Here is a 10,794-nt window from a genome sequence, read left to right as displayed (position 1 = left end):
AAATGTTATCTTCACAGTACTGTGAGAAAATTATCATGCTAGAAATACTTTGTAATGAAAGCAAAATTAATAAATTTCCAAGGAAAGTAAAAGATTTGCCCATAGAAGATAAGCATTAAAGAATGTTCTAGAAGTTGTTTGTCATGCAGAAGGAAATCTTGCATGAAAGATCAGGTGCAGAAAGCAATGGAGACCAAAGGAAATGATAATTGTGATGATGAGTCTAAATCACATTGTGAAAATAAGAGGTGTGAAAAAATGATAATGTCTGTGGCATTTAAATGATACAGTTGTAATACATGACAAAAAAATAGCATAAGTGATGTGTGTGCATGTGTCTGGGGGTGTATGTGGTAAATGTTGTTCAACCATTTATGGATTCTTCCCAGGCGGGTATAAAGGTAACAATATTAGGTGTTAAGTGAGGGTTACTGTGGTAATTTCTAAGGTAACCACTAAGGGAATGAAACAGAGTGTAACCACACTAAGTTGCCACTTTCTACTCACGAGGATGGCTATAACCAAAAAGACTGGTTAACAAGTGTTGGCAAGGATATGGAGAAACAAAAACTCTCATATATTGCTGAATGTACAATTCAGCAGCCACCCACTATGGAAAAGTTTGATGGCGTTTCAAAGAGCTAATCTTATAATTACCATATGACCCAACAATTCCACTTTTGGATATACCCAAAAGAATCGAAAACAGGGACTCAAAAAACTACATGTACATGAATGTTTATAACAGCGTTATCCATGGTAGCTAAAAGGTGAAAACAATCTGAGTATCCATCAAGAGATGAATGAATAAATGATTTTGGAATTTTATAACTCATCTTCAGTTCTGGGTATTTATTTTCTTTTGTAATTTCTTTTCTCTATATTCTTTGTTCTCCCTTCCTGGAACTCGTATTAGATATTTTACTTCTAGGATTGGGTCTCTAGAACTCTTACCTTGTCTCTCATGTTTCTTTTCCTTGCCTTTATCCTTCAACTTTTCTATTGAATTTTAGTTTCAGAAACCATCATTTTAATCTCTAAGCATTCTTTCTTGCTTTTTTGTAACATCCCTTTCCTTTCATAAGGATGCAATATCATTTTTAATTTCTGAAGATATTAGAGGTTTCAAATATTTTCCCACTGATTTGTTATATTATGCCTACTCTCTATAGTCATTTTTTTTTTCATGGTAAAGACTGCTTTATTGGTGGCAGTTAGTAGAAGTCAATAAATATTGTTCCCCAAAGAACTCAGTTATGTATCAATTATTGGTCCAGAGAGAGCTGAATGAAACTGAACCAACTGCCTGCTGAGATGATAAAATGAAGTCAGTCTTGCTTCTTGGGAAATGAAGCCATAGCTAGCTGATATATGGCATACGCTGTTCCACCAACTGTAAGCATCATAGTGGCTCTATACAGGAGGGCATCAGCTATTCCACCCTTTAGATGCACTGGAATTCCATTATCCTCCTGAAATAGCTTTTGCTTCTCTGGAACCTTATTTTCAATCTGCCTGCGTGAAGCAGTACTTATGGTCCTCTGGGCAATCTGACGAAGAGCCAGCAGATTCCGCAGCATCTTGGCTCGGTTACTACCCACCAACCGCAACAACCGAACACCAGGAACGAGAACCTATAGTCATTTTTTTAAATGTTCATCTTAGTCTCTTTTATGTTACAGTTTTTCCCTCAAATATCTGGCATATCTTGGTTTGTCAATAAATATTTTTAAATGATGTAGTATAGCAAAACTAATGCAAAGTCTGTGCAAAAAGGTGATGCCTACTGCTATGCAGGTATGGGCAGGTACGGCCTAGAAGTATTTAGTATAGATTGTTATACCAGCTGCTCTAGTTCTCCTCAACTAGTTCAATCTCTTTCTTTTCAGGATTGCCATCCTTGTTTTTTAACTTCAAAGCCTAGATGCCATAGATTTTTTTACATGGTTAACAGAGGCATAGAGACTTTTGACCATGCTGCATGTACACTTAAAATTAATCTCTTTCTTTTATTTTGAAGTAATCTCTACATCCAACATCAGTCTTTAACTCACAACCCCAACATCAAGAGTCACATGCTCTACCAACTGAGCCAGCCAGGCATCCATCTCTCTCTCTCTCTCTCTCTCTCTCTTTCTCTCTTTCTCTCTTTCATTTCTCCATTTTGTTTCTCAGCCTCCCTTGTTTTGGGCCCATATATCTAGCCTCTGGTGTATTCTGTGAGAATATCAGCTCCCTCATTGGTGTAGCCCTTCTAGTAGTGTTTTGTGGTATAGATTTTTCCACTCTGCTATACCAGTTACTAGTTCTCTATCTGATTTCTATCTTCCAGATGTTTGGGAGGAATAACTCACTTGCTAACAATCTGCTCCCATTTTCTTTTTTTTTTGGGGGGGTGTACTTTTTTTTGTTTAACATTTTGTGTGTGTGTGTGTGTGTGTGTGTGTGTGTGTGTGTGTGTGTAGGAGAGGGGAAGAGAGAGGGAGCCAGAGGATCTGAAGCAGGCTCTGCACTGTGAGTGCAGAGCCCAATGTGGGTCCAGTCCCACAAACCATGAGATCATGACCTGAGTGGAAATCAAGAGTCATCAGCCCAACTGACTGAGCCACCCAGGTGCCTGAGTTTGTATGTTTTTTGATTCCTTTATAATTTCTCAGGATGATGTTGGGGATAGTAGACACATATGGCCAGTCTATTATCTTTTACTGCGAGAGAACATTTAGTTGAATGATTTTTTAAGGAAGATTTTCTGTTTGAAGATCATCTTTTTAAAAATGTTTATTTATTTTTCAGAGTGTGAGAGTGAGACCAAGAGAGCACAAGCAGGGGAGGGGCTGAGAGAGAGAGAGAGAGAGAGAGAGAGAGAGAGAGAGAGGAGAGAGAGAGGAGAGAGAATCCCAAGCAGGCTCCATGCTGTCAGCGCAGTGCTCCATGCTGGGCTAGATCTCACAAGCTGTGAGATCATGACCAGAGCTGAAATCAAAGGTCAGATGCTTAACTGATTGACCTACCCAGGCACCCCTGTTTGAAGATCATCTTAAATATACATCTTTGAGAAAAAAATGCTAGAACTTTAGATGGTCTGAAAAACAATGTTGACATGTTTAAGTAGTTTTTATTCAGCAGGTGGCACTCTTTCCTAGTTTAACTCAATCCTAAAAGACTGAAGGTTTCAGAGTAGAATGATTTTATTTATCTTTATAATCCAAATAAATGAGATTTCAGAGTTTGCTCTTCGTCAACTTTGACCCATTCATATTTTCAAAACTTAAAAACTTTGAGCAAATTTCAAAATAAGATATTAAACTAAAATCTCTAAATAATCTTTCCAATGTTCTGAAACAGTAGTGTAACAGTAGTGCTTTATAAAATGTGAAAATAGTTAAAATCTTATCAGAAGCACTGAATACTATAGTCATTCAGATTCAAGGTGTAAAATACTTTTAAAATCTCTTTTCATGACATGGGCAGTTTCATTTATTTCTCTTCTTTTTTCTTCTATATACTTCTGAATAGTCCCCCATTATATGTTATATATTTCAAATGTACTGTATTATCTAAAAACTAAAAAATCACAGTCTCTGTTTGTAATCCTATAGCCCACAATTATATTCAAGGTACACGTTAGACAATTAAAGAATTGCAGTATGGTTTGGGGAAACATTTGATGTTTGGAGAAAACTTTATGTGATCTGTGAGTAGCAAGCAAGTAAATAAAAACATTTTTACTTCTTGTTCTGAATTTGCAAATAATTTGCCAGTGTGTAAATCATACTTGAAATTGTAATATTTGCAGGGTTTGTATAAATCTTACAAGCAAACTGTGAAATGTTAGAGCTCTGACATTGGAGATTATGTAGCCTAACTTAATGATCAGAAACTTGTGAATTTTTTAATGCTAACAGGAGTGAGTTCTTCAAAAATTATGGATTTTATTTTTTTTAAGTTTATTTATTTATTTTGAAATAGAGAGAGAGCATGCAGGAGGGTCAGAGAGAGAGGGAGAAAAAATCTTAAATAGGCTCCGCACCATCAGCCCAGAGCCAGGTGCAGGGCTCGAACTCACAGCCTGAGATGAAATCAAGAGTCAGATGCTCGAACCACTGAGCCACCCAGGCACCCCCAGAAATTATGGATTTTAAAAACAGCATTGCAAAAACATTCCAAAAAGTGTTAAATTAATGTGAAACTTCAGTGGTAAACTTATGACCAATTTGACAAAGAGTATATAAATACTAGGGATTAGCAGACGAAACTAGTTCTGAGAACAGTTGGCAATCAATTCAGACACCTCAGTTGTGTTTCTAGGCCTATATGACCATGGTGGGTGTTGCCTTTCTCTTTCATTTTCCTATAGTTTTATTTGAAAATATACTTTGACAGAACCAGATGGCCTCAAACTTCTGGCCAGAATTAGGCCAGATATCCAGAACTATTTCAGGATACTTGAAATTTCTACAAAATTTCAGGCATTCTATGCCTCCCTCTTAGTCCATAATTTGTTGCCTCACTTTTTCAGAAACTGAGCCACATGGATAGTATTAGTGCTTCGTAATTCAAATGTGTCTTGAAGGCTGCATTCCAAAAGCCGTCAGAGAAACTTTAAAAATTACAAATAGTCACCAAAATTGTACTCTTTTGAGGTTATCCTTCCACCAAATAACTCCTCAAATTTTCTTTTTTTTTAACTTCTTAAAATATTTATTTTTGAGAGAGAGAGAGAGCACACACGCGTGCATGAGTGGGGGAGGGGCAGAGAGTGAGGGAGACACAGAATTCAAAGCAGGCTCCAGGCTCCTAGCTGTCAGCAGAGAGCTGATGTGGGGCTCGAAATCACAAACTGTGAGATCATGACCTGAGCTGAAGCTGGACGCTTAACTGACTGAGCCACTCAGGCACCCCAACTCCTCAACTTTTTAGTCTATATTTCAAAATAGTTTCATTAGATTAAAAAATGACTTTAAAGTAGGTTAGTAATAGGAAAGAAGTTCTGTGTCTAAAGATTTTCTCTTTGTTTCTCTGTTTTACTTCCTCTGTATGTGTAATAAAGATTTATAATCTTTAAACAGTCTGTGTTTTATAATCTAAAATCAAAATTTATATACAAAGTTTTAAATCATTTGTTTTTATTTGAGAGAGAGAGTGCGCACACAAGGGGCGGGGGGAGAAAGGCAGAGGGAGAGAGAGAGAGAGAGAGAGAGACAGAGAGAGAGAGAGAGAAAGAGAGAGACAGAGAGAAAATCCCAGGAAGTTTCCATGCTCATCACAGAGCCTGTTGCAGGGCTTCATCCTGAGCCTGTGGGATCGTGTCCTGAGCTGAAAATCAGGAGTCAGACACCAAACTGGCTGAGCCACCTAGGCAGCCCTATATATAAAGTTTTAAGGAGGTCCTGTACTGCCTCAACTAAATCAGCAGTGTTGTAAAATCTGTAACATTTTCTTTTCTGTTTCAAGTTTCAGTGATATCCTTGTACATTAATTGGAAAGTAAAATGTTGTGAATCACTAAATATTCTGACTAGTGCATCTCTTAGGTCCTTTTAATTCTTCCCAAACCTTTTCATCTGAGGAAATATATTTATTGAAATAATTATATTCAGCAAGTTCCCAAGGTCTCCCTAACTCATTACATTTAATCTCCAAACATCATTTTCTTCCGAAGAGCTCTCAAAGCTGACCACATACTCAGTTACTCTCATTTGCAGACTTTCTGTAATTGTGAAGTATGCGATGGTTGGTGGGCATACCAGTCTTTCCCTCTGACTTTGGTAATTTGTAGAAATTGTTCTTTTTTCCCATTTATTGCAAGTGACCCATTAATTCAGCTCAGTATTTTTGTGTTCAAAGCAAGCTTCTCAAACTCCTGCCTACTAGATAGTTAGATACTGCTGGCCCATATATGCAGGCTAATTTGGTAAATTTTATTTTGCTGCAGTTTCACGCAAGTGGAATTTGGTTTGGACTATATGCTGGGTAGCTGTGATCTTTACACAGGAGAGTAAAATTAATTTTTGGAAGGCTTCAAGTGATTTGATTAAGATTAAGGATTTCTAGCTTCTTAGTGGCAAAAATAGAAATGAGAGCCGCATCTCCTTATTCTGTAAATTCAGTAAATATTTAATGAGCAGTATTTTTCTACTGAAGGGAGGACATAATTTGTTTTATTCTTAGGTTTTTTTTGGGGGGTGGGAAGACAGGTATATATAAATATACTTCTAATAGAAGTATATGCAAAGATTGAAGAGAGTGCAAAAGCAGGAGTGATTATTAGCTCTGTTGTAAGAACAAGGGAGCAAGGAAAGGGAATGTTTCATGGAGGAGGGCTTTGAGGAATGGATAAGAGTTTGCTAAGCAGATAAAGCAGGGATGAAGGATATGGAGGAAAGAGGGAGGATATTTTAAGACAGAAGGAATAGTAGGTGCCAAGGCAGGGAGATACTGGAACACTGTATTTTTTTCTGGAGAACTACAAGTAGTTTGAGAAGTTCACCAAAGTCTAAGCTGGGGCAGGCAATAGGATGGTGGGAATGGGTGGTGTGAAATGGCTCTGGGGAATCTGGATTTTGAAGAGCTTGATTTGACAAGCCAAGGACTTGTGACTTTATTGTGTAGGTGATGGAAGGTCCTTGAAGGATTTTAAGCAACTTAGTGTCTCAATCAGTTTCTACCATACTCCGAGAGTGGTTGAAGGTTGCACTGGGAGTGGTGGGATAATTGTGGTGGGAGCAGAAGCACAGAAATCAGGAAACTGTATGTAATTCAGGTGAGGGATCTCTCCCAATTCTATAATCTATAATCTACCATTATTCCCCTAAATACAACTTCCCTGGCACCTGACCTCTCAGTCATACCCCTGTCCCCCTATCTGTTCTGGGCTTCCTGCCTTTGATTTGTTGTCTACCTACTGTCTGCCCTGCCATCATGTTAATGACTATTCTGATTTTTTATCTCTGTCTCCTAATTACTCTCCACCCAGCCATTTCCAAAACTGCTGCCTTAGTAGATGACCTTACTTAGAGTTTCACAGAGACATCAAGGTCATTCGATGAGCAAGCCCTGGACTTGTCCCCTGAAGCTAACAAATTTAGTTCATTTGTGCAATCCTTTCCTCCCTCTCCTCACTTGTTTCAATGAAAGGAATATCCCTTCTATCCAAGGCTAATTCTTCTATCTGAGCTTTAAATCCCATTTCCTCTGTCTCCTTTGAGCATCCCTATATTTCCATTATCTTTCATTTCTCTTTTTCTGCTACTCTCCTCCCCTGAGCCTACTGATAGGATTCAAGCCTTCCCTTTCTTGACTCCATATCCTGCTAAATATAGGTCTTTCTTTTTCCAGTTTACCATTTTCATGAAAAAGTACTGGTCCTTGTCTATGTACAATGTTCAGTGCATTCTAAGCCAGGACTTATCAACTGGATCATTATGGCATTTTGGGCCAGATAATTCTTTGTTTTAGGGGCTGTCCTGTGCATTATAGGATGGTTAGCAATGTCCCTGACCTGTAGACATTAGATATCACCAGCATCTTCCCCGTTGTGACAACAAAAAATATCTTTGGACATTGTCAATCCCTGGGGGTCACAGTCAACCCTGTTGAGAACCTCTGTTCTAAAATGTATGACAGTTACTGAGATTACTCTTGTTTACAGATCTCCTTATTGCCAAACTAATGGACATTTCATATCTTTGATCACCCACTTCATCATTGAAATCTTTTTCTCACTTGGCCTGCCACCTATTTGTTTGGGTTTTTCTTTCCTTGCTTTTGTTCTGGCCCATCCTTATTTTTCTGGGACTCTTCTTCATTCTTCCACTCTTAAAATATCACCTTTCCCCAGATATCTGTCTCTTTTCACTGATATTCTGGGTGACCTCATCAAAATTACTGCTTCAGTGATCACAAGCTAATTCCTATCAAAACTCTGTCTTCAGCCCAGACTTTTCCTGAGCTCCAAACCCACATATCCAACAGCTTACTGGAATCTACACTTTGGCTAAATATTAGACACCTCAAACTCAACTTGCCCAATAAAGAATTATTTCCTTTCAACCTCCTTTCTCATCCCACCCAAATCAAAATTTCCATACCCCAAAGTTGGGTTTTGCCATTCTTTTTCCTGAATGGCACTTCCACCCAACCACTTACTGTAAATTTGGAAGCTTCTGAGATTCTCCTTCTCCTTCACTCCAGTTGTTTACTCTTCTTGTATCTGTCTCTTCCTTCTCATTCTCATTTCCACCATCCTCGTCACTTTTTGCTTGCCAGTTCAACTGGTCTTCGCCTCTCTATTTTTGTCCCTTTCCAATCCAGCCCCTACTCTGAATATATAATGATATCTCTGATAGTCAATCTGATTATTACTCCTCTGGTTGATTTCCTTTAATGGCTTACCATAGTTTTAAGCATAAAATAGTTCAAATTCCTCATGCTAGCAAAAATAACCTTACTTAATCTGTTTCTATCTACTTTTCTTCCCTTATGTCTCAATAGTTTCTCTGCACAACACATTCAGTAGATCCTATTAGAGAATTTGCTTCTTGCTGTTTCTGCACCTTAGTGTACTGATATTTTCTGCCTGGAATGTTCTATTTGCTTCATTTGATTGTCTTCATTTATGTCGCAAAGTTTAGTTTACACATCACTTCCTCTTGGTTTGACTATGGTGTTCCATCTTTGTGTTCTCAGAGCACTACTACACCACCCTGTTCCTTCCATGTTATAGTGTAAATACAGTATACCTACATTTATTTATTTTTATTTATTTTGAACATGATGTGTTAGGGATACCTGTGGGACATTAAAGTGGAAATTACATATCCAGTAAAATAGCCATACGGGTCTAGATCAGTCCACACTGTCCAACAGAAGTATAATGTGAGCTACAGATGTAATTTTAAATTTTATAGTAGTTATATTTAAAAAGTAAAAGAAACAGGTGAAATGAACTTTAGTGGTATATTTTATTTAGCCCCAGGATTTCTCAACTGTACTATTGACATTTTTGGCCAGAAAATTCTTTGTTGTGGAGGGTTGTCCTGTGTATTGTAAGACGTTTAGCAGCATCCCTGGCCTCTTGTTAGTAGAGGTCAGTAGCCATCCTTCCCCCAAGTTGTGAACACCGAAAATGTCTCCAGATATTGCTAAATATCCCCAGGGGGGCGGGGAGGGGACGACAAAATCATCCCTGCTTGAGAAACACTGATTTACCCCAATCTAACCAAGATATTATTTCAACATGTGATGAATATTAAAATTATTGAGATTTTTACAATTTTTTGTATTGTATCTTTGAATTGGATGTATATTTTTCACTTAATGTGCTTTTCAATTCATACTCACCACATTTCAAGTGCTCAATAGCTACATGGGGCCAGTGTCTACTTCCTTGAAGAGCACAGGTCAAGAGCTTGAAAAAAAGGTTAGGTCTGGAAATATCGTTCTGGAAGTACATGATTTTGAGAAGTCATGAGTCAATAACAATTGAAATCATGGCAGTAGATAAGATAGTCCAGGTAGAATTTTATGTTTAGAGCAAGAAAATAGGAGGACTGAGGAAAATTCCTACTCCAGTGCTCTTCCAGTTTTCCCACAAAACCTGTGATCTTTTCTTTTTTTCTTTTTTAAAATATTTATTTTTGAGAGACAGAGAGAGCATGAGTGGAGGGGCAGAGAGAGAGAGAGAGAGAGAGAGGATCTGAAGTGGGTTCTTTGCACAGAGAGTCCGATGTGGGGCTGGAACCCAGGGACCTTGAGATCATGACCTGATCTGAAGTTGGGTACTTAACTGACTGAGTCACCCAGGTGCCACTATTATTATTATTTTAATATATTTCCTTCACACAACAGTATGGAGAACACAAGTGAACAAAAGAAAACATATTGAGAAAGATAGGTTGATAACAAAGGGAGGGAATTAATGTTTATTGAACACTTAATTGGTAAATAATGTTCACAACATTATATGAACTGTCTTATTTAATCTCACAATAACCCTTTGAGGTAAATAATGTTCTTTTTGTAAAGGAACAATTTTATTTTATTTTATTTTTTTGCTTAAGATGCCCTTTTATTTTCTTTTTAAATTGAAGTGTAACTAACGTTTTCTTTCTTTTCTTTTCTTTTTTTGGAAAGATTTATAAAGGTATAATGAATCCGAATGCTGTTAATTGGCATCATCAGGATTTGAAAGGAAGTCTGTCTGACTGATTCTAAAGCCTATATTCTCCTTCCGTACATCCTCCTGATGCACGTAATGAAGCAATTGCTATCTACTGATTTTCATAAAATAATTAAGAAGGCGTAGGTGATTGTACAGTCAGTTCCCAGGATATGTTACCACTTTTGATGTGATTCTGGAAGCAAATTCACCCTAAGATCGGGGTGCTATGATCTTTATGTCATTAGCGAGTATGATTTGGGTATCATTTTTTGTGTGTGACAGTAAACCGTGTTTTCGTTTAAATGTACTGTAAATGTAGTCAATAATTCTGTGGTTAATTGTACTTTTCAGTTACGAAAAAAATTGCCAATAAATAGTATTTTGCTTAAATGTAGAATACAATCACCAAGGAAAATAAAATAACGAGCTTCATGAAATCGTTAGGCTTCGCTAACAGACTTCGTAAAGCAAGTACAAAGGGGGAGGGCTGAGGAAGAGGGGGCGGGACATTGAGAAACATGAATCTGAGCAAGCGCAGAAACAGATATTAATGGAGGCGTGAAGACTACTGCTCCCTCACTTTCCGAACTGTCGTAAAGACCCTGAGTGTCGTGCTCGCTCGGTAGAGGAGGG

The 10,794-nt window shown here is 37.7% G+C and overlaps 1 protein-coding gene across 1 annotated transcript; it reads right to left on the bottom strand.

Moving 5' to 3' along the window:
* Window positions 1-1,175: 1,175 nt before the first annotated feature.
* On the bottom strand, window positions 1,176-1,628 carry LOC124508046 (cytochrome c oxidase subunit 7A2, mitochondrial). The gene has a single exon (XM_047074443.1). It carries the CDS (start codon window positions 1,578-1,580, stop codon window positions 1,329-1,331), a length of 252 nt encoding a protein of 83 aa, XP_046930399.1. The 5' UTR covers window positions 1,581-1,628; the 3' UTR covers window positions 1,176-1,328.
* Between the last annotated feature and the right edge of the window lie 9,166 nt (window positions 1,629-10,794).

Source organism: Lynx rufus, unplaced genomic scaffold (assembly GCF_022079265.1).
Source record: "Lynx rufus isolate CCGP_SWC_20201006 ecotype Redwood Valley unplaced genomic scaffold, mLynRuf1.p SCAF_13, whole genome shotgun sequence".
In the NCBI taxonomy this organism is placed as follows: domain Eukaryota; kingdom Metazoa; phylum Chordata; class Mammalia; order Carnivora; family Felidae; genus Lynx; species Lynx rufus.
Note: the sequence above shows the minus strand (reverse complement) of the source record. Positions and strands in the feature narration are given on the sequence as shown.